The following is a 24,608-nucleotide window of genomic DNA, read 5'->3' as shown; positions in this document are numbered from 1 at the left end:
ACCTCCGGTATTTTAAAAAACAATCACAATCACAATCTTAATCTCAATTACAGTTGGAGGTAGAAACCGTATCTCAATCTCAGTCACAATCTTAATCTCAATGTGGAACTCGAAACCTCTCTGGAAACTTAGTCTCATTCTTGATCTCAATCTTGATTCTGAGTCTCTCAATTGCCTCGAAATCCGTGCAAATGAAGCTTCTTTGGAATTTTGTGTGGAGAGAGAAGTGTTTTTCCAAAAACAGCCTTGATTTCTAGAAATAAAGCCATCACTTTGGATGCTCAAGTATGTATGGGTGTGTGGATTTGTATGTGTGAGAGCATATTTTATACTATGGTCTACACCCACTGTTGGGTGCTGATGACGTCAGTGGGGATGTCATAGTAGCTAGTCCTTGCTATGCGTGATGGAGTTTATGGTTTTCAATCTTATGAGTGACTATCGTGAGATTGAAACTGCACTATGTTGTGCTTTTAGAGGATGAGTTTGGGAATGTTCTTGGATTCATCTAGGTATATGCTTTTGCTGTATTAGCGGACATGCAAATTTCACCTTGTGGAGTTTTCGTCCAAGTTGCAACCTGCTGGTATTGCGATAATTCTTTCTATCTTAAATGGTGCATTGTCCTATCAGCTAGATTTAGATGCTTGTTTGGGAGAGACTAAAATGAAATCGTTTAGACTTCACAAGAAGTTGTAGCTTGAATGAAGAGATTTGGAGTACTTTTTGATTAGCCTTCTCCTTTAGTACTAGCCTTCATCATGGCTGAGTTTGCCCTTCACATCCGGAGTGCTGACAGAAACTCAGTATGAAGACTTTGTATAAATGGATGGTCAAGTATGTGTGGGTGTGTGGATTTGTATGTGTGAGACCATATTTTTATACTATGGTCTATACCCAATGTTGGGCGCTGATGATGTCAGTGGGGATGTCATAGTAGCTAGTCCTTGCTATGCGTGATGGAGTTTATGGTTTTCAATCTTATGAGTGACTATCGTGTGATTGAAACTACACTATGTTGTGCTTTTAGAGGATGAGTTTGGGAATGTTCCTTGATTCATCTAGGTATATGCTTCTACCGTATTAGCGGACATGCAAATTTCACCTTGTGAAGTTTTCGTACAAGTTGCGGCCTGTTGGTATTGCGATAATTCTTTCTATCTTATGCTCGTTTGGGGGAGACTGAAATAAAATTGTTTAGACTTCACAAGCAGTTGTAGCTTGAATGAAGAGATTTGGAGTACTTTTTGATTAGCCTTCTCCTTTAGTGCTAGCCTTCATCATGGCTGAGTTTTCTCTTCACCTCCGGAGTGCCGACAGAAACTTAGTACGAAGACTTTGTATAAATGAATGCTCAAGTATGTGTGGGTGTGTGGATTTGTATGTGTGAGAGCATATTTTTATACTCTGGTCTACACCCACTGTTGGGCGATGATGACGTCAGTGGGGATGTCATAATAGCTAGTCCTTGCTATGCGTGATGGAGTTTATGGTTTTCATCTTATGAGTGACTATCGTGAGATTGAAACTGCACTATGTTGTGCTTTTAGAGGATGAGTTTGGGAATGTTCCTGGATTCATCTAGGTATAAAGCCATCACTTTGATTTAGTAAGTTTCTTTTTAAAAAATAACACTGGAAAAACAGCCCTATTCAGAGCCCCGTATCTCCCAAATGGTGCAAGATCTGGGAATAATTAATAAGATTACTTCTGGATGTCTTCAATTCCTTTCAACTTTGGCCTTCATCTCTTATTTACCAAAATCTACCATCTTAGGCCTCAAATCTGCATTTTAGAATTATCCAAGCAGAAAAATAGTGCAAAGTGCTTTTTCCTAATCTTCCTTTCACCATCCAAATGATTGAACCATGTAAATTACAACCGTATCAAAATTGTAACCTACTGGAAAGTCTACAACTCTCTTATATAGACTTTTTCCAAAATGAACCATCTTCCAATACATATTTGCCTTTAAAATATGACCAATTTCCATATTCTAATGACAAAAATAAAAAAAATGTTCAAAAAAAAAAGACGAAAAATAAAGTGCAGTGAGCTAGCCTTACAACAATGGTCCGTCTCAATAATTTCTGGAATGGTTCCATGTTCTAACTTTAACATTCCTAGCGTGAATTCAAGAATGGGAGATGCATGGATATTCAAGTAGCCTAACAAGCTTGATTTGAACAGCTGCAGATTTCCCATCAATAAAATATATTTCTTATTGTTTTTGCACAAGCTTATTAGCCTTGGTTTACATGTGATAGAAAATAACACTCAGCAGTGGGAATAGGCTTAGGACTCAAGGGGTTAGGTGGTGTGGGAGTTCACACCTTTTTTATTATAAGTGTTTTTAAATGGACTGTTAGTTTATTTGAAGAATATGTTCCTTTTGTGTGTTAAGAATGAAAATTCTTACTTTGGCCTCTCTTCTTGGTAACTTTTGTGCATAAGTGTAAGCTCTATCCATATCAAAGCCTCAAGTTTCTGGTCCACTTCTATAATTATTTCAGCTTACTCAAGTGAAACCTTTCTTGAACTAAAACACAGCTTCAATATTCCAAACCTGAGGTCTTAATACTTCAAAAACGATTTCAAATTCTGGCTGGAAAATCAATACAGCAAGAAACTTAACGATGAAGCTGGAACTTGAACTGCAATAGAGGAAGGGAGAAAGAAAGAAAGAAAGAAAGATGTATTAACATCTGCGAGAGGCTAGATTGCTTGCCCTCTTGCCACGTGCTTTCTCCCCAAAATTGGGCTCCATATCTGCTTCTCTTGTGGGACCTGTTTTTGTGCTTTTCCCCTTTAAACAAGGGCCTTTTTGCGAATCTCCAAGGTCCTGCCACAATATCCAATACATTTTAACCCATTATGGGTTAGCTAATGCATGCATTCTAGTTCTTGGACTAATCCTAGTCCCTTGTGGGCATCCACACAATACTTACCAACCAATGTAAACTAAGGAAAGTAAACTTGCTCTAGTTAATCAAAGTCAACTTTCTTTGGGCAAAGCTGAAGGGCAAGGAGCTGGAGACATGAGAGAGAATCACAGCGCAGGTGGAGAATCACAGCGCAGGTGGTGCAGTCTCAGCTGGGAAAAGGCACCTGCATCAGTTCAAACTCTAGCAGATCCAGTTGACTTTTGGCAGCAGACCTTGTCAGGCTAGATCTATTGATCTGGTCGGTTATTCCAGCAGACCTAGTCGGTTGACTGGGGTCCATCCTTGGCCTATAATAGGCAGGCATTTTGGCCACTTCTACTCAGCAAATTAAAGCCTCTGAAGGCCCCGTGATTTGTGTAGAGTGTGGCAGACATTTCATTCTGTAGATCTCAATGTGAGCAGTCTTCCTTGACTGCGAATATTCCCAGCACTCTTGGCTGGATATTCTAGCTCTCTTTGTGAGGAGTTTTCCCATGCTTGGTGGATGTACTATTCCTTCTCTACATGCTGTATTTTTTGAGTGCTTTCTATAAGTTTTTGGTGCCGTGACTGAGGAAGATCAGCGAGTGTTCTGAATTTATTCCGTACAGTTAGTGTCTCTGTCCAAACAGTTCTAAAATCTAATATTTGTAGGCCATCTTCTCCCGGTTCTAGTGATGTCCTATGGGCCCTGGTATGTGCCTTGTAGGCATAGTTATAGGCACTTAGTGTTTTAGTGCCTTTTATGCCACATAGGACATTTAGTCCTATGTGACACCTAGGACACTTAGTCCTAGGATCTACCTTCAAGTACCTTGTACTTTTCATTTTCTCCAATCTAGTTGACGTGACGGTTTATTTGCCTCGACTCTTGTACTTGCTCTCTTGCTCATCATCCCTACAGTGGTATCAGAGCGCTACTGGACCTGTTCCCCTGCCTCCGGATCTGCATTGCTCATAGCTTTCAACAGCTTCAGCTGCGCTCCATCCATACAGTCCGTACGGATCACGTATAGATCCCAAGCCCTGCCGCCCAGCTACGTCCCTAGCTATTCTGCCCGTCACATCTCCTTCCAAACCTGTGCCCATACAAAGTACCTGCGCCCATACAAAGTAACTGCATCGTACCTGCGTTGTACAACAATGCTTGCATAGCAGCTATTCCGCACAAGGTGAACTTGCACACAGTACCTGTTTCGTACATGTGTACCTGCACAAGTACACAGTTCCGTACAATTGTGCGTACAGACATACATGTCTTTTGTACAGATTCCGTACAGGTGTACTTACACTGTATTTGCTTCGTACATGTTTCGTACGATCTTCTGTATGGTTATACCTGCAGATCAGCCGTCAGCAACTTGTACATGCTTTCTGTACACATGTACTTGCAGAACAGCTGACCATACAGCTTGTATTTGCTCCAGGTGTTCTGTACAATTTCGCACGTGCGAATCTACCACCAGTGGTATCTACAGACATTGGCAATTTGGGGCTTTTGCAGGACATTGGCAAATTTGGGGCTTTCAGTTCTTTTCACTTCTTTTGGTTGCAATTTCTTGCAAGACATTGGAGTTTTGGGATCTGGTCTTCAATTTCTTGTTTAGATTGTAGTACATTGGGTCAGATTGCAGGACATTGAGTCACATTTGCAGGAAATTGGGTCAAATTGCAATACATTGGGTCACATTTGTAAAAAATCTCAGCAAAATTTGGGGCTTTTATGTATTTGCCCTCTTTTTGGCCTATTTGCCCTCATTAAATTTGGGGCTTTTGCCAGATTTGCTGTTTTTGCAGTGAACATTGCCTGACATAGTCACATTTGGGTCAAATTTGCATTTGCCCTTTGATTTGGGCTGGAAATTTGCAGAACATTTACTTGCAGACATTTGCTGTCATTTTTGGATAGCCAGCCCTTTGCAGTGATAGCCTTGAGGCTTTTGTGTTTTCTGGTCTCTTCTTTTTAGGGTATCCCATTTGCAATGGCTGGCAACAATCATGATCTATTTGACATTCTTCATGAAGATGATAAGTTGGATGGCACCAACTATCCGATGTGGTCTTATCTCATGAAACATATTCTTGTTGCAAGGCAATCTTGGAATATTGTTTCCGGGATTGATCTGAGGCCAGCCAATGCTACAGTGGCTGCCCCTACTGCTGGTCCCTCTGCAGAGGGTACTCCTCCTGATGCCTTATCCTCTAGCACCCCTGCTGCTGCTCCTCCAACTCAGGAACAATCAAGATGGGATGCAAGAGATGCAAATGCACATTCCAGTATTGCTTTATCATGCAAGAGAATCATTATTCCACACATCCGGTCTTGCAGGACAGCAAAGGATGCTTGGGACAAATTGGCTTCTCTTTATCAGAGTCGCAATGAGGCACGTGTTGTAGGAATATAAAAGAAAGAGCTAGAAACTAGAAAACTAGAAGTAAAATAAGAACAAGATTGAAAGACAAAGAAGTACCTTGAGATGAGTGTAGACAAGACATAAGATAGATTGATTGCAATGATGTGACCCATGAATATATGGGCCAAAGTACAAGACATAGAGCAATAGTGCTTATGGGATAATTGTAGAGGTGCCACATGGCACACACTCGAGACACAAAGACTAAACTGAGACTAGACAAATGTAGACTAGGGAAATAGTACACCTAGTGTGCACTTATCTCCAACACCCTCCTTAAGTGGACACTAGGAGGAAGACAGAAAGACAAGACTAGAAGACAGACATAAAGACCGATAGACTGAGAGAATGAGTAGAAGAGGCCATGTGGGAAGGTCTTGCCTCTTGCTAAGATGCAAGGGCAGTGTCTATTCCCTTACAAGATTGCAGAAATGAATGAAAGAAGAGATCCAAGAAGCCGGCTCTCTCACCACTTGTCAAGGCCATAGCATATGACAGCCCATCGAAGCATGAGGAACCAGCAGTTTGCAGATATGAGGATAACAAAAAAGACTGCTCAGCAAACTGAAAGAGACAATGCACAGTACCTTGTAGACTCTTCAAGAGGAAGTGAGAGTAGAACTGAATGCAGCAAATAGCTCGTTAACAGGAGGAAAGTCGATCTGCACCTGCCTCTAGATGATGCGCAATAAATCCCAGGCAGAGGCAGAGGCGCAGAAAGGGGCGCGGTCCAGGAGGTGCAGGCAGCGCGAGCTCCAAAGCAATGCCGTAGGGAAGACGTGGGCAGCTCTTCAGCATGAACAGGGACTGGAGAGGTGCGCCTGTTGAAAGAGGTGAGCGCAGCAATGGCGGGCAGAACTGAGCAAGAACAGCAGCGGCTGGCGGAAATGGCGCGCAGATCTGGCAGAGAGATGGTGGGGCAGAAAGAGGCGGCCTGATGTGGTGGCGCAGAGAATGGCAGGGCAAACAGGAGCAGCCCGTTTCGGAGATGATGGCGACCAGCTGAGCGGGGCAGAAATCTGAGAAGAGTGGCCTAATAGTGGCAATTCCTCCAATGCATCTAAAAATACAGCAGATAAGTCAAAGAAGAAAAGATGCAACTATTGTCGCAAGCCTGGGCATGAAATTTCAGAATGCAGGAAGTGCATTGCTTCGAAGAAAAAGAAAGCAGGATTGATAGTTAATGCCTCACATGCAATTGAATCCCACGAGCCAGTAGATGCCTCACATGCACATGCTCTCCAAGATGATTGGGCATGGGCTGTCCATTGCTCCTTTGATCCCTCCCAAGTTGATGCATTCTTTACTGCTAATGATGCTCAGTCTTGGTATTTTGATAGTGGTGCTTCCAAGCACGTCACATCTTGCAGACAATTGTTTCATTCTTTAGCTAATGCACCTCGTGGGGGAACTGTCACATGTGCTAATAATGCCTCCTATGCTGTAAAAGGAATTGGAGATGTGCAGCTCACATCCATTTCAAGCCATCCTGTCACTCTGACTAATGTTCTTTTCGTGCCCGGAATTGAAGTCAACTTGATTTCAATTTTAGCAATTGCCACTTCAGGTTTCAGAGTGATTTTTGATGGATACAGATGCCTAGTATATGATCTTCGTGATGACAATGCCATAGTTCTCACTGGCACTTTGAAAAAGAGGCTTTATCACCTTGATGATCACTCAACTGCACTCTCTATTGAAGCATTTGCTATTTCAGATACACGGCTTGCTGAAACTCATCTTTGGCATGAGAGAATGGGTCATCTCAATTATAGAGCTCTTGCCAAGTTCATTCACAGGACATGGCAAATGATGTACCTCAAACTCACACGGTTTCCAAACATGTATGTGAGGGTTGTCTTTTAGGTAAGATGCATCGGTTTCCTTTTCAAAAGAATTGTCCAAAACTCTCACAAAGGAAATTGTAGCTAGTGCACAGTGATGTCTGTGGCCCAATGAGGACAAATGCCATTGGGGGGTACAAATATTTCATGACTCTTATTGATGACTTCACAAGATATTGCTGGGTATATGCTTTAAAAGCCAAATCTGAAGTGTTCTCATGCTTTCAGAGGTGGCTAAACATGGTTGAGAATGAATCAGGATGCAAGCTTGTCACCCTCAACACAAATAGGAGGGGAGAGTATATGTCAAAGGAGTTTGATGCATTTTTGTCTTCACGGGGCATTGTTCACTTATGCACTACTCCTTATACTCCTCAGCATAATCCTGTTCCTGAAAGGAAGAACAGGTCCACTATGGAGATGGCCAGATGCATGCTTAAGGCCAAGTCCTTGCCCAATAAATTTTGTCTTGATGCAGTGATGTGTGCCAACTATGTGCTGAATAGATCACCTACAAGGACATTGAAGACTGTTACACCTTATGAAGCATGGAAAGGTAGGAAGCCTTCACTTTCACACATGAGAGTTTTTGGGTCTCTTCCATATGTTCATGAACCATCTCAGCTGAGACATAAGCTTGATGACAAGGCAATCAAATGCATATTTATTGGTTACAGCCAGGAGAGCAGAGGGTATCAGTTATACCAACCAAATACTGGGAAGATTATTGTCAGTAGAGATGTAATCTTTGTTGAACATTCGGCTTCTCCTCTTGTGGATTGTAAAGCTAAACCAGAAGTTGACATGTTTGATGCCTTTGACTCTTGGTTACCTCTGCCTTTCTCAGAGGGGGACTTTGACCAACAACATGAGCCTCCTGCAGACCCTTCAACAAGCAATGATCAGCCAGTACCCCATGCTGATTTGCAGGTTTCTCTTCCAGCACAAAATGATCCCACTATTCATGATGTAGTGATTGAAGAAAGAGCTGTCAATAGACAGCAAAGGCAAGTTCCTATATGGCTTCTTTATACATTGAGAGACAGCAAACAAGATCAACCTCTTGCTGCTCGGACAAGAACAGGGAATAGACAGATGCATGGTCACTTTCTTGAGTTTGCACTCCTTCCTACAGCTTGCAATGAAGAGCCTTTGTGCCATAAAGATGCTTTTGACAGCAAAGAGTGGATGGATGCAATGAGAGCTGAATTACAATCCATTGCCAGAAATGACACATGGGAATTAGTAGATCTCCCTTCCGGCAAGCATGCCATTGGTACCCAGCGGGTCTACAAATTAAAAAGGAAATCTGATGGCAGCATAGATCGACACAAAGCCCGTCTTGTTGCAAAAGGGTATGCCCAACAACAAGGCATTGACTTTGAGGAGACCTTTGCTCCCACTTCCAGGATTACTACTATTAGATGTGTCATTGCCATTGCAGCCCATCACCATTGGCAAGTGCACCAGCTTGACATCAAGACTGCTTTTCTTCATGGGGATCTGCAGGAAGAAGTTTATGTGACAACCTCTTGGCTTTGAGGTTGTTAATTCTGAAAACAAGGTATGCCAGCTTAGAGAAGCCCTTTATGGTTTGAAGCAGGCACCGAGGGCATGGTATGCCAAAATTCATGCACACTACTATCCCTTGGTTTTCAGAATAGCCCCATAGAGCCCACTCTTTATGTCCGTGGGAGTGAATCTGATTTTTTAGTGCTGATTTTATATGTGGATGATATGCTAATCATGGGCCCAGATACTCAGCATATTGCAGCTTTCAAGGCTGATTTGCAGCAGGCTTTTGAAATGTCAGATATGGGACAGCTACACTATTATTTGGGCATTCAGTTTGCTCATGTTGAGGGGGGTATCATGATGTCACAGTCCAAGTATATTGGACAGCTCCTTGATCGTTTTCAGTTTGAGGATTGCAAGCCAATCTCTACTCCAGTGGACCCTAGCTTCAAATTTTCAGCTCATGATAGGAGCCCACCATGTGATATCACTCTTTACCCTAGCAGGCGGTTGGATGTCTCATTTACTTATGTCACACCAGACCAGACTTACAGTATGCAGTATCCCAGCTCAGCAGGTTCATGCACATGCCCAGTTCACAGCATTGGCAGGCAGTGAAGAGAGTCTTCAGATATCTCAGAGGCACTCAAGATTTAGGCCTCTTCTATGGTGATCAGAGTTCACTTGCCATGCATGCTTACACGGATAGTGACTGGGCAAGTTGTTCCGATACCAGAGTCACATACCGGCAATTGTTTTTTGCTTGGCAGTTCATGTATCTCTTGGCTCAGCAAGAAGCAACCAACAATTGCCACATCCAGCTGTGAGGTTGAGTACAAGGCAGCCTTCACTGCTACAGTAGAGTGTGTCTGGCTTCGACAGTTACTTACAGATTTTGGTATTCGCCAGACATCCTCCACTATGGTCTACACTGACAGCCAGAGTGCTTTGGCCATTGTGCGTAATCCAGTGTTTCATGCGCGTACCAAGCACATTGAAGTTCACTATCATTATGTTCGAGAGCGATTGTCAGCAGGAGACATAGAGTTGTCCTACCTTCCCACAGAGAACAACATAGCATATATGTTTACAAAGGCACTTCCTCGTCCAAAGTTCGAAGTCTTCCGACCGGCTTTACACTTGGTTCCCTTTGTTACATGATCTGACATACCTTGTACATTCATAGGTGGCTATATCCTTTTGGATGAACATGTGCCACCATGACCAAAAAATACCAGGTATTCTGAGACGTTTCCAGAATACTTCAGCCCATATCATGGAGGGGGGTTTGTAGGCCATCTTCTCCCGGTTCTAGTGATGTCCTATGGGCCCTGGTATGTGCCTTGTAGGCATAGTTATAGGCACTTAGTGTTTTAGTGCCTTTTATGCCACATAGGACATTTAGTCCTATGTGACACCTAGAATACTTAGTCCTAGGGTCTACCTTCAAGTACCTTGTACTTTTCATTTTCTCCAATCTAGTTGACGTGACGGTTCATCTCCCTCGACTCTTGTACTTGCTTTCTTGCTCATCGTCCCTACAATATTTAGCACTTCAATAAGGCGCGGCCCTATAAAACAAGAGGGCCTGTCTTTAATCTGGCATGTATGGATGAACGGAGACTAATAAGTTAGTTGTCCTACAACTAAAATGATGTTTCATGTTTGCTCTGATGGTATTAGGCCTCAGCTAGCTAGTGGGCATTATGATTTGATCCGCATTGATTCAATCTAGAAAAACATAATGTGCTTGATATTCACCGCTTCTATTGAGACTGCTAAACACGAGGCAATCTGTTGGCTTGCTTGTCTTCACAGCTTAAGTTGGAGCCGTAATGCATATCGTGCTCTTGGGGAATATATGCACTTCTGGTAGAGAAATAAACTGTCGATCGCCTCTTCCATGTAAAAAGCTAAGGCATAGAGTCTGTATTTTTAGGTGACCTTTTCCAAGGTCTTGCTATTTTGGCCTAAATTGAAGGGTAAGAAACATAGTAGTATATGAAGGCAATGCTAATGTAAAAATTAGTTAGAAGGGTTAGGGAGACTTTCCTTATTTAAGGTGTTCCCCCCTAACCATTGTAAGTGGTTGAGTTTCGGTGTTAATGAGTTCTATAGTTTGGGTTGCCCCAAGGTCTCATTTATTGCAACTTGATTTCCTGCTCCTTCACGTTTTGCACTCTCCAAACGTTGTTCTCCGCCCCCATCTCCATCATTTTTGTATCAGAGCAAGTTGCTCTAGCCTCCCCAGCACCTGCCCACTCCTCCACAGCTCTTGCTTGCACCTCTCCACGCCCTAGGAAGTAGTTATGTTATGAGAAACAGTGTTGTACGGTCATTCTCTGCTCAGCCGCTCGCTGTACAGGTGCTGTATGGCCATTTCCTGTTCAGTCACCACTTTCTGCAAGCTGATGGACCTGTTCTAGACCTATGTGACTGTTTTTTGGAGATCTTTTCAAACCAGCTGCCATCGGCTACATCAGCATATGCCTTTTTGAGATAGTTTCTGCTTGGTTCAGAATTTTTATAATACCTTTCTTCAGTGAAGGACTGATTGCATTTTCTCAGAATTGCTGTCCACTTTTTTGGGACTGTCTTGTCATTTGCAGGTACAGCTAGAATTCAGGTGAGGTTGACCAATACCATTCACAACACTTGAGCTTTTGAGGGCACCAAGTATTCCCTGCGGAGTTTTATGGTGAAGGATTTGTTAGTTGCAAAGAGTCTTTTGGGCTTTGCCACAAGTAACGAGGTCCGACCAACAAATCCAGTTATTGCTCCTACTACACTGTAGGAAGCAAGCTTTGGAACAACGAGCTGCACCTACCGCTCCTACTCAAGATTAGTGGATGGAATGCTAGAGATGCCTAGGCTATTTCTCTCATTGCCATGTCTATAAAAAGGTTTATTGTACTTCATATTTGTTTTTTTAGCACTTCCAACAATTTGCATTCTTTTTCTTATCCTTTTGTTCTCTTTTCAGCTTGTAGCAATCCTTTTTCATGTGGCCCTTCTTGCCACAGTGATAACACTCAATGTTCCGTGCCCTGGTTTTGCTAGGAGACTTTCCTCTTTCTTGGGACTTCCCCCTAAACTGTGATTTGCTCCTTTGCACATTTAAGGCTGCATCTTGCTTGTTGCCATCCATAGACTTCCGTCTAATCTCCTCGGCCAACAAGCTACCCATAACATCATCAAACTTCAGTACTCCACCAGGTGCAGAGTTATTGACAGCTGTACGGAAGGTATCCCATGAGGATGGCAATGAACATAAGAGAAATATTGCCTTAGTCCCCACATCAAAATTCATCTTCTGCACCTGAAGCTGGCTGAAAATAATATTGAATTCATTCAAGTGAGAAGCAATGGAGACCCCTTCCTTCATCTACAGCTCAAACAGGAGGTTGATGAGGTAAACTTTATTAGAGGCAGTTTCCTTCTCATAAATGGCACATAATTTCTTCCATAAATCTTCCGGAGTCTACTCATTTACTATTGTGAAATAAATTGAATCTGGTGGCCAGCAGTCCAAGGTTCACAACTCAGCCATCAAAGAATATCGAGATAATGCAAGTCAGCCCAAAAGGAAGGGTAAGTAGAAGCTTGGACACTATATCAATGAACGCAGGAAGAGGTTGGAGAAAGAAAAGAAAAAGAAGGAATGTGGAATGGCAGTTTCTGATTCCAATGCATCAAATGCAAACAAGGGTATATGGTTGAAGATTTGTCCATCTTGGTCTGCAGTTATGATACCAAATATGATGCCAACCATGAGATTACCTCACTTAGTGTGAGCGATGCTTTTGCTATTGTCTAGTATTTTGATAGTGGAGCTTCTAGGCACATCACTTAAAGGAAGAATTTATTCGCTGATTTACAGAATGCTGTAGTTATGGAGAGAGTATCTTGTGCCAACAATTCTTCATACCCTTTGTGTTAAAAATAATGAGCTTAATATGTTCTCTCTCACTCAATCCGAGTATTTGAAATATAGGATCTTGAGAGAGAAATGACCACTTGAACAACACGTTTTATTTGAGAGAAACCCACTCATCCCTACCGGGCTTGTCATGGTATTTCAAGAGATTTCTTTGATGAAAAAGACACATTGACAGACCCAAGAAAGAAGCTATAGATGCCATGCCACACAGGTTGGCAGAATGACAACGGCATGTCAAATGCACGTGTGGCATCAGTTGCTTCAGCAATGAAAAGTTCAGAATTATGGCATGCAATTTAGAGTTACTGCAGAAGATGGGACGGTACACAGTATGCCTTCTTTGTAGCTCGTAGATATGTCTTGAAGGGTGCATTTTGGGAAAAATGCACAGGAATACTTTTTTGAAAGATAGATCTATCAGAGTTGTAAGAAAATTGCAGCACATACACAAGTGGTCCTATGAGAACACCATCTTTGGGACATCATCTGTATGTTTAGGACTTAATAGATGATTTTTATAGATTCTCGTGGTTATATATCTTAAAAGAAAAATTAGATATCTTTTAGTTCTTCAAAGCAATTTGTGGTATGGAGCTCAAAAAAGAAAAAGCTGCTCCTGACTGCTACCTTTCCCCAACAGGTCACCTGCTTTCTCTGCATGATGTGCCAGAAACAATTCGAGAGGACAAATAGTAGCCTGCTTCCCTCCCCCTAAGAAAGAACCCCCCCCCACCCCCTTCCCCAGATGCATAATTAAAGGAAAAAGATTGACACATAAATTTTGGATGGAGGCGATAATGTGCGCATGTGAATTACAATTATCATACATTATGAATCCAAATATGTTAGTCATTGTGAATCCAAGCAACGTGCATCCAAACTTTGTGAATTCTCTCAAGAGAAAGGCGGTGTTAAGAAACAATCTTGATATTTAAATCACCAATCTTAAATTATAAATTCCAATATCTTTGGGAGTCGCATAGCCTACTCATGAGATGGGAGATAGACATCAACCCCAATCCTGCATGTCAACAAAGAGCTCCAAAAAAAAAAAAAGCTCACTCCTGACTGCTACCTTTCCCCAACAGGTCACCTGTTTTCTCTGCCTGATGTGCCAGAAAAATTCGAGAGGACAAATAGTGGCCTGCTTCCCTTCCCCTGAGGTGAGAATGTCGAGCAAGTCTATGCCAAGCGAAGGAGAGAGTGGAAAGGGCTGGGGTGGCATTGAGCAAGAAGCTCAGCACTGCCCCAGCTCGAATAGGGTGCAGTGCTAGAGTGCAACGAGAACAACGAGCAAGGTGTGGCGCTAGGGTAAGATTGCAATAATTCCTGCAGTGCACATTTTGAACAGATGCCCAACCAAGGCCTTAAAAATAGCTACTCCCTTTGAGGCTTTGTAAAAGAGAAAACCCAAGTTTGACTACCTTAGGGTGTTTGGCTGCACAACCTATGCACATATGGCTAGTCAATGGAGAAGCAAGGTAAATGATAAGGCGGTTAAGAGCATTTTTGTCGCTGACAACAGTGAGAGAAAAGCTTACTGTCCCTACATCCTTAGACCAGAAGGATTTTTGTCACAGAGTTTTTATTTTGGGGTGTGTGTGTGTGCGCAGAAAACTCAGATCAGTCCAAGATTGAGTTTAATAGACAAATGCATACAGGTTCTCAAGATGTGTTTGAAAGGTTACTTCCATTGGCAATTGAAGGCACTTCAGCGCAAGCAATAGAAGATCAGGATATTCAATCTGCACATGCTGATGCACTTCATCCTTTGGATGCTCCCATTCATCATCCTATGACACATGAGGATCTGCAAGAGGTTGTCAAAAAGGAGAGAGTAAATACAGGAAGCTAGAACAGTCACAAAGTGACTGTTACAAACTTTGTAGAACAGCAGACTTTCAGCCCCTCTCTCCAGTAGGCCAAGGGCTGGTTCAAGGGGAACTAGAGGATAAAAATGTGATGATACAGCTTAGATGAGTTCACCATAAGATACATATGAACCTAACAGTTTTGAGGATGCTCAAGAAATGAGCATTGGATGAGAGCCATGAAGACAGAATTGGTTCCATCTAGAAAAGCAATACATGGGAACTAGCTATTTGGACAAAGTAGGTGCACAAAATCAAAAGAAAATCTGATGCTACCATTGATAGGTACAAGGCAAGGTAGGTGTACAAAATCAAAAGAAAATTTGATGCTACCATTGATAGGTACAAGGCAAGGTGGGTTGACTCTGACTTGCATGCTTTCCATGACTCAGATTGGGCTGGAGATTATGACACCAGACATTGCACCAGTGGAAATTGTTTCTTTATTGGCAGTTCATGCATTACAAACCACTGTGGCACCATCATCATATCATGCTGAGTACATGGCAGCCTTCATAGCTATAGTGGAGTGTGTGTGGCTCAGGAGATTGATGCATAGATCTTTTCACCAAGACTCTATCTAGAGAAAAATTTGAAGGTTTCCACAGCTTGGGTTACTTCTGTTTGGTACATGAGATCACACCTTGTACATATGGACATTGTTACTACAGGGGGGGGTGTTGGAAATATCAGTAAATTAAGGCATTGCCAATGTAATAATTAGTTAGAAGGGTTAGGGCCACTTCTTCCTTATCTAAGGTTTTCCTCCCTAACCACAGTTAGTAGTTGAGTTTAGATATGTGTGGGTTCCAATCCTAGTTTGGGTTGCCCTAGGGTTTTGTCAGTTTGACAACTCTTGTACTCTTTCACTTCTTATTTCTTGCAACTTCAGGTCGTTCTCCTTCACGTTTTGCACTCTCCACATGCTGTTCCCCGCCCCCACCTCCATCACTATTTGTGTTTGCCTTGTTGAAAATTGTTTTAGAAGGATAGTGTGTGTGTTGGCATAATCTTTATATAAAGTCGGATTGAATGTACAGAAAACCACCTTTTTATCATCCATGTTTGCTAGTAAGCTTTGTTATGGTTTTTAACACATTGTATCAGCTGCATAGGGCATGCTAGTTTGTGGCTCATATCTGACGCTTGCTGCATAAGTGATAAAAGTGCGGACTCTCTCCTTGATAGTTTGACCTATAAATTTGGCTTGTTTTATCAGGTAAGTGCAGAAGAATATAATGTGGAACATCCTTCCTCAATGGGATATCCTCAGGAAGCTAAGCTCAACCTGAACATTCAGAAAGCAAGCTCATCCTTAATGGCGCCAATGCCTTCTTCCTGTTTGTCTGATCAATTTGGTCTTGTAAGATTACATTCTTCTCAGTGTGCATTGCTTTGGATATCTTTATTCAAAATTTAAAAATATCCATTTCAAAGCCACAATTTTCTTTTGATTATCTTTTGGAGAAGTTGAAGAAAGAAACAAGAGAGCAAACAGCAACACATATTGCCCCGGGCCCCCATGTCTGCTGCCAACAGTGCAAGTATATGCCTTTGCATAGGGCAAAAGAGCTAAAGGACATTGAAGAAACACTTTGTTGTCAAACAATAACAGTGGTCTGGTTTTTGGATGATGGGGGTTGGTAACTTCGGTTACTGGTTGATTCTTTCAGATTAAAGGCCAAACAGAGCTCCATTGACCTGTTTGTGTGTGTGTGTGTGTGAGAGAGAGAGAGAGAGAGAGAGAGAGAGACTTTATGAGAGAGTCGTGTCCATAGGAGACCCAAAAGAATCCATAGTACAGAAGCCATGTAAGTACATCAAAATCTCTAAAAGACTCATGTGTGTCTGTCAGTCTAAGACCTGTCGGATCACGTTGCTGACATGTCCAGAACCTTCCTGAAGCAACCGGAGAGCTGCTTGAAGTAGGAAATCACTCAGTTGGCTGGTTGTCCCAAAGACTATGGAGGGTGCTAGGTCCCTCATGTGTTGTGCTATTCAGCAATGGACAAGTGTGTGAACCTCTGTAGTGCTTTGACATATTTGTAGATTCTCTCTTCTCTCGAAATTCCAATTAGTTTAGGGGAGTAGTCTGGTTTTACCAAAATGAAAGGCTCACTTATAAGCAAAGCTGAAACCAAATCCAAAATACAAACCTAGACTATTAAGAGTATCTGTTTAGAAGGCACGATTGTCATCACATTTGTCCGGTTCAGCAATGCAGAGTCCAGCATATACACTTGTTACCGTATTTGCAGGATTCTTCTTCATTTGTATTTTTGAAGCAAAACTCTTCTATGTGACAAGGTTCCCACAATATTGGCATTTTAATTGTTCCTGATTCCCCTTCTTGTTCTTACTAGAAGATATCTTACTGAAATAGGTACATTCCAGACTCTTTTATGTCAAGGTAGACTGGCATTGTGCTTCATCAAGGAGAGTTGAAATTATCTCATTCAAACTGACTTTGTTACTGACATGTAATATTTTCACGATATCATTGTAGGTAGGAGGTAAGCTGGACAGCAGCACGGTGTTTGAATCATCCTCATTTACATGCACTCCAAGATCTGTCAACTGCTTTATAATTGAGTGCAGCTTGCTCAGATGTTCTCCGAGATTAATTCCTTCAGACATCTTTAACTCGAAAAATCCTTGCTTCAGCATTGCCTTTGAGTTCTTGAGTCGTGATCCAAAGTCAGTCTCAATGGCGATCCAATTCTCAGATGCAAGCTTTGTGAAATCAAGATGATGATTATACTTACTGCCTAGAGCCCTCTCGTTTTTTGATTCCCACTGTTTAAGCTTCTTATTCATCTCTTTGTTGTTGTTTTTTTTCTTTGTGCCTGCAATGACAGACACAAAGATCCTTCTCCATCAAGTACAATCTGCAGCCCAAGCTGCCATGCAGGAGTTCAAAATGGTGAACTTCTAAGTTTAGTCGATCCTTCATCGTATCCATCACCGCAACTCTGATACCAAATGTTAGGGAGAGGACTAATAATCTAAGCATGGATAAAGTTGAAATACACAGTTGAAAGAACGAGAGTAGACATCATAGATCTAAGATAACCTGAAAACTGAAATATATTCCAAACAACAACTGAAAGAAATAGCATCACTACTCCTCAGACCTACGAGTCTTGTTGGAGAGCTACATGATCATCTACGACACTGAATACTCACACCCTCATTGGGCAATATCAACAAACAAGTAGATATAGATGTTGATAGCTAGCTGATAGAGAAAAAATGAAGGACCACAAACCACCAAAGAGATCCAACTAACTTAGTTGCCACCTCCTCAAAATATCAGCCATGCATGCATGCAATTGCCACATGCTCTTCTAACCTCATGGCTGCATTTTATTTACTCGTAACAAAGTTTGCCCATGTTAACAGTGTCTCCACACGTTTTTTTTAATGTTATGCTTGAGCAGGCCCTCCTTCTTTCTTTTCTAACCTATAGAAAGAGAGAAGGAAAGAAAGCAAAATTTGGAAATGTCCATTGAAGCCTAAAATGATCTATTGGATCATGAAATAAAAACTTTTTGCATTAGAAAACCAAACTATTGACCCAGAAAACTAGAGATCCCTAGTTCACCCATAAGATTAAAAACTGGCATGTGGAAATAAAGACACATTGAATGTCTGTCCTTTTTTACATCTATTGACCTATGATGAGCTAGTTATTTTTATTGGTTATTTGGAAAATATGCAATGCAAACCATTATGGTATTGAACTCAAGCTCTATACTACTTTGGGTTAATCCTTGCAATCATAAGATTGAGTTACTTATCACTTGCCATCAATCATTTTAAAGGCTGATTTTCCCATTATCTAGGTGTGGTGAGTGTTCTGATGCAGACAGGGAAGAGATTGGCATAACTTTTGCAGCCTTTTGTAATTTATTCAGGGAAGAATTGTGCTTGTTTGTGCACATCGGTGGTACTAAGAAAGAAATGCATGTAACAGTTAATTGTGGATACAGGGGGGGTATTTCAAATCGTACATGAATATCAATTGATTATATTTTTGGTGCTGTAGGCAATTGATTTCGAGTGTTTATGTCCTTGTTGGCAATTGTCTGAAGTTTCTCTCTGGTTGGGATTTGCAGGTAAAAGCTGCTTCAGCTTTTGTGATATTATTTGTTATCATTGGCTTTGTAAAAAGGTATCTGCAGGACTTGGAAACAAAGGTACATACAGAGGTGTTAAGAAGGCAAGCAGAGAAAGAAATCAAAGATGCTTACCACCGCCCTAAACTAAGAAGGTGGCAAGGGATCCTAAATGAAGATAGGGAGATAGAAGATGTAGACTCATCAACAGATGCTCAAATTCCTGTGGTAAGCACCCTTTAGCGTGCTCCCCCCTCCCCGCCTTATGCCATTCAGCACCCTATCCATAAATATCTGATTGCCTTTTGCATGAATATATTTTGGATATCTAACATGAGCACCTACCTTTAAGAAGGTGCATATTTGTTTGTGTGCATGTGCTCGTGCATATATGTATGCGTGCATGTGAGCACACAGTTACACGTGTCTTGGTTGGTGTGCATGCATGCATGTGACTCAAATATGTTTGTGCATCTGCATGTGCACATGTGTCTGTGTGTATGTGGGCAATTGGTGTGTGTGTGTGTGTTGGTGTGTGTGTGTGTGTGTGTGGTGTGAGAGCGACGGAGAGAGAGTGTAGCCTGCGCCGCCTGCTCCAGCCTGCGCCGCCCGCTCCAACCTGCGCCGCCTGCTCCCCCTGTGCCGCCTTGCTCCAGCTCGCGCTGCCCTGCCCTTGCTCGTGCCACCCTGCTTCCGTCTGCTTACCCTACGCAGCCTGCTCTCTCTTCTTTTTCCTTCCTGTTTTATATCTCCTACCTTTCACTTTCTGGTCTCTTCTTCCTCCCTATGGCTTCAGATGCTGCTATCTTAACTACCTATGTGCGCAAGGAGCGCACACAAGAGGTTAAAAGACGCTGTCCTGATCTCACTTCAGACGCAAGTATGGATTTAGAGGCCCAATATGTCTTTGATACTCTCAAGGATGACTTCCTTCAATCTCGCCAGGATTGGAGCAAGCCTGTTCCCCAGGTTACCTATAAATTGCAGCTACCATCCTTGGTGCAGCCACTTAAGAAGCTTGCCCACACTGCAGTCATTATCTTTTTTCCGGGAAAGATACCATCTGCCAATGATGTTGCGCAATGGATTCAGTCCATCCTCGGAGGCTCTTTTGTGGAGGGAGTGTACTTTGCCTCTCGTGGGTTTTATGAAGTTCACCTCACCGATGCTTTGCAGAAACAGCGTGTGCTTGAATTTTCTCCTTTGTTTTATGGCCGGCAAATGGTGCATGCTATGCCATGGTCCCCTAACAAGGACTATCAAAGTCTCATTCGGCATCACTGTCCTGTTTGGGTGGAGGTAGTTAATTTCCCAGACTATATGCGAGAAGAACTGCCCGGATTGGCTGCTGCACTGGGCCAAGTTATCTGCCCTCCTCGCCCTGCTGGGAATCGTAATAGATTCTGTATATTGTGGGACACGGATACCCCTACTCTCCCCTCCATTGCAGTGGAGGTTGAAGGTTTGCCGATGGGGCAAAAGTACTTTGAATTGAAATGGGGAATTTTCGCAGGTGCCTGTTTTTCATGCCATAAGTACGGGCATTTGGCCTCTAAATGCCCTACTGTCTTGCATCCTCCTCCAGCCACTGCCATACCTCCTCCAATGGTTCAGCCAGCTCGTAAGCAAGAGACTATTGGGTCTAAGAATCAGGATAAAAATGCCTCTAAAGCTGGAAAAGTGGCTTCACAAATCCCAGCCATATTCAAAGCCAAGGACAAAGGTAAAGAGAAAGAGAAGGCTCCTGATATTGATGGCTTTTTACAGCCCAAGCGGGTTCTCAGGCAAAGACCCCTTCAATCTCGCCACTGGGATGCATCTACTCCTACTCCAGGCCAAGCTTCTACCTCAGCCACTCCCTCGCCCTTACTCAATTGGGTTGGAGTCCTTAAAAAACATATTCCTGTCTGTGAATCTGAGGAAGGGCTAGCTTTTGACCCAGGGAAGGAAGGGCTGCAGCCCATGATGGCAGATGATTAGCACTCTTTGGTTGTACATTCTTGGCCCTTTCCTTTGTATATATCCTCATGCCTGATAAACTTCTCTGTGTTACTTTCAATGTACAGGGTCTCTGCAATCCCTCTAAGTGGAGGTTAGTGTGGAATTATGTTTTAACCAGGCAGCCAGACATTCTCTGTTTGCAAGAACATAACCAGCATTCTATGGCAGGCCAAGTTGGCCATTTTGGGGGTTATGATATTCACTATGCAGGTACTAAGCTTTTCTCGGGTCTATGCATATTGGTCAGACATGAGCTGCAGCCCCAGCTTGCCTTTAATGACTGTGATGGCAGATGGATGGTGATTCAATGTGATGTCAATGGTGATATTTGGGAATTTGCCTCGGTTTATGCTTCACAAACTTCTGCCTCCAGAGCCTCCATGTGGCATGCTATTGCTTCTTACCCATGGCGATCTTGTGCTCTTCTTGGTGGAGACTTTAATAACTCCCCCATGTCTTCTGACAATACTACTCAAAGATCTCATATGATCCCTTGTGAAAAGCAATCATGGGAAGAATTACTCACCACGACACATGCGCAAGATTTATGGACAGCCATGCACACTGGAATTGGGGGTTACACCTATCATCATAATGCCTTTACTAACTACTGGGCTCGCCTAGATAGATGGTATTTACTGCAGGCTCAGCAATATACAGATTTCTGCCTTCATATTGAGATTGATCATTCCCTTGGTCTCTCTGACCATGCTCCTTTATGGCTGCACATTCAGTTTGGTCAGCCCTGGGATGACATGCCCTTGCATTCCATTCGGATGAAACATATCAATAAAGGCTATCTGCAGCATGCACATTTTCAACAATTGATCCGACATGCCATAATTCCCCTTGCAGCACATATCCATTATGACAGTAATTTTGCATGGCAACGCCTTGTGGACAGGCTTCAGCATGCCATACATGAATATGGGAGTCATTTCATGCTTGATTGGAGAGCTAAAGTTCGGCATGCTAAAGCAGTGGTTCAATCTTTGACTGTACTTTTTCAGATGCAGCCCCTTTCTTCCCAACAAATGGACACTCTCGCTCAGTCAAAAGCTCTTTTGCAAGCTAATGACCGACGTAAATTGGCCAAGTGGCAGGTTCGGGCAAGGATGACTCAATTTTTGGATAAAGGATGCTCTTCTAAATCCTTTTTTCAAGGGTTACATGCTTTCAGGAGAAAGACATCTTGCCTCAGAGTCCGCAAACGGGATGGGGAATGGACTCGGTCTTTCTCAGAGCTTCAACATGAATGCTTTTCTTATTTTCAGAAGCTATTTGCACCCCCTGATACTACTTCTTTGCAAGAATTACAAGCTCGGGAGATTCTTTTGCATCAAGTGCATCCCATTATCAACCCACAGGAAGCTCTCAAACTGGATATGCCTTTCACTGATAAGGAGCTTGATGATGCCTTGTCTCATCTTAGCCCTGGTAAGGCTCCGGGGTATGATGGTCTCACAGTGGAGTTTTTCTTACACTTTTGGGAGGATCTTAAAGGTGTCATCCTACAAATGATTAATAACTCTTGGCACACAGGAGTACTCCCCTCCTCATGGAAGCATGGCATAGTTAAACTCATTCCCAAGAGGAAATTGTGTGAGCATCTTATGGATTGGAGGCCCATCACATTGATGCCCGTTATTTACAAACTCTTTGCTAAAATGCTAGTGCACCGCCTTCATCAAGTGCTCTATGAGGGCTTGCATCCTTTGCAATATGGTTTCGTCCCTCGGAGGCAGATTCATGATAATATTGGCAATGCTCTCATGGCTATTGAATATGCAAAATATTCTGAACAGGATGTTTTTATTATGCAAGTGGACTTTGCCAAAGCTTTTGACACGGTCAACTGGGACTTTATCTCACAAACAATGGCTAAGATGGGCTTCGGGCCAAAAATGGCTAATGTCATCTACTGTTTATATGCTGGCTCTACAGCCCAATGCATCCTTGGAAATCATCTTTCGCAATCTTGGTCCTTGGGTCGTTCGGTCCGACAAGGATGTCCACTCAGTGCCCTGTTGTATGCCATTGCCACTCACCCACTTCTCTCATATTTGGATCATCTTACCGCACAAGGTCTTCTCACTGGTCTTCAGATTCCTGGAGCCCCTTCCTTTATTGCTCAGGCCTATGCAGATGATTCTTTTTTTATGCAACATAATTCTCCACAGCAGTTGAAGACTATTATGGACACTCTTTCTTCATATGGCCTGGCTGCTGGCATGACTCTTGCAGAAAAATGATAAAATTTTTGAGGCTGATAAGTATGTGGAAAGCCTGGACACAGCTTATCAGAAGGTGAAACAAGCATTGCAGAAGTCACAGGAGAAGCAAAAAAAGATAGCAGACAAGCACAAGCGTGGTGTTGTCATCAAGGAAGGTGATTATGTCTTGCTGTGTTTTCAGAAAGCAAGGCTGAAAAGTACACGGGGTCGTACTCAGCTATTCCCTAAGCTAAGTATGAGGTACTATGGGTCTTTCAAGGTAACTCACCAGATTAATGACGTAGCATTTCGCTTACAGTTACCTGATCATTGGAAGATTCACAATGCTTTCCATGTGAGTCTCCTTATGTTACGCTCAAGTTGAGGTGACATGACCTCGGAAGGGTCAGTAGACCTGTTCTTTTGAAGGATCAATGTTTGTATTCTATTTGTTTGGGCTTTACATAAAGGATCAGAAAGGAATCAAAGTCAAGGTCCTTGGTGAGGGTGATATGGCACTAGACTAGGTGGATCTAAGGCTAAGGGGTATAAATGCATTAAATGTGCCAAGGGGCAAATGATTTCAATGATATCCCAAGAGAGGGGTAAATGATGCATTTAGGAGGTACCCTAAATTGTAGACATGTGGCCTACTAGATCTATCTAGGGAATTGGGGCTCGTTGGGATTTGGCAAGCAGGAGCTTTCATGTAAGATGAGATTCTGTGAGCTTGCTACCATTGAGGTTGGTTGGGAGGAAAATATGTGCCTATGCTCGTGATTAAGAAGAAAAGTTAGGCGTTAATAGATTTATACGTAATATTATGGTATCAGAGCAGACACGTGATTGAAAAAAAGAGGATATGGACGACGATGCTCTACTCATCGACTTCCGTTTGTCTGTCGTCGACTACACTCTCGTTATTCCTGATAAATTGGCTGAGTACTGCCTCAGTAGAAGTGGTTTCCAGTGTTCTGACCTCAGGGTGTAATTCAGTCTTTTTGTTTCTGACGATAATCGGCCTGCTTGTGTATCTTTGTAGAGCAGGCTAGGCGTTTCGAGTGCCCGGTGAGAAACTTGAAAGATTGCACGATCGTTATTGGGGCTGATCCTGTAGTTCGTCAGCGTTGGTGCTCACAAGGTTGTCTGCTTGCGGACGTCATCGCAGTTGCAAGATATCAGGCTCGTGTACAGTCGTAGGTTCACGAATTGTTATATTTAGGGCTCCTTGACATCGCGGGGACTACCAGTCCTTATATTTTGGTCTACAATTACTATGGAGTAAGGACGACGAGTGGAGAGTGGTTAAAAGCCCAGGTCTTGTGCCTTCGTCGTGAATGTGAGCGTTGAAACGATGACTTGAAGCAAGATAAAGCATAGCGATTGTAATATTTTAGAAGACATAATCGTAATCAACGAATTCAGGGCTTGACTAACGGATCTAGTAGTCTGCTGAGATACGTGCATTTTGCTATGAACGAATGTTGAGAAGCTTGGTTACATTTAGTCATATCAAAAGATTAATGACTGTGTTCACGAAGGCCTACGTGGTCAGCAATAGCCAAATTGACGTCATATATATGAATTCTTTCAAGGAGTCCGACTGAGAATGATGGAGTGGTTTGAAGGAACGAGTTGATCTCTTCTTACAGTAGAAATATGACTAGGCCTTCTATGCCTTTTAAGTTTTGTTGGAGTATATGCTCGTTTATTTGCCTCGGTGTTTGGGTTAATTTAGATTGCAGATATTTCCCTAGTATAGGGAAAA

At 42.5% G+C, this 24,608-nt stretch overlaps 1 protein-coding gene across 1 annotated transcript in view; it reads left to right on the top strand.

The window, feature by feature from the left end:
• The window catches only part of LOC147900630 (uncharacterized), a 56,582-nt gene that overhangs the window by 16,968 nt on the left and 15,006 nt on the right, over nt 1–24,608 (top strand). The window contains exons 4-5 of the mRNA XM_087375923.1: nt 15,728–15,871; nt 18,627–18,854. Of these exons, the coding sequence (XP_087232049.1) occupies nt 15,728–15,871; nt 18,627–18,854 (372 nt within the window). The remainder of the gene's footprint in view (nt 1–15,727; nt 15,872–18,626; nt 18,855–24,608) is intronic.

Source organism: Dipteris shenzhenensis, chromosome 6 (genome assembly GCF_047967505.1).
Source record: "Dipteris shenzhenensis isolate YYH24624 ecotype China chromosome 6, Dip_SZ_1.0, whole genome shotgun sequence".
Classification (NCBI taxonomy): Eukaryota; Viridiplantae; Streptophyta; class Polypodiopsida; order Gleicheniales; family Dipteridaceae; genus Dipteris; species Dipteris shenzhenensis.
Note: the sequence above shows the minus strand (reverse complement) of the source record. Positions and strands in the feature narration are given on the sequence as shown.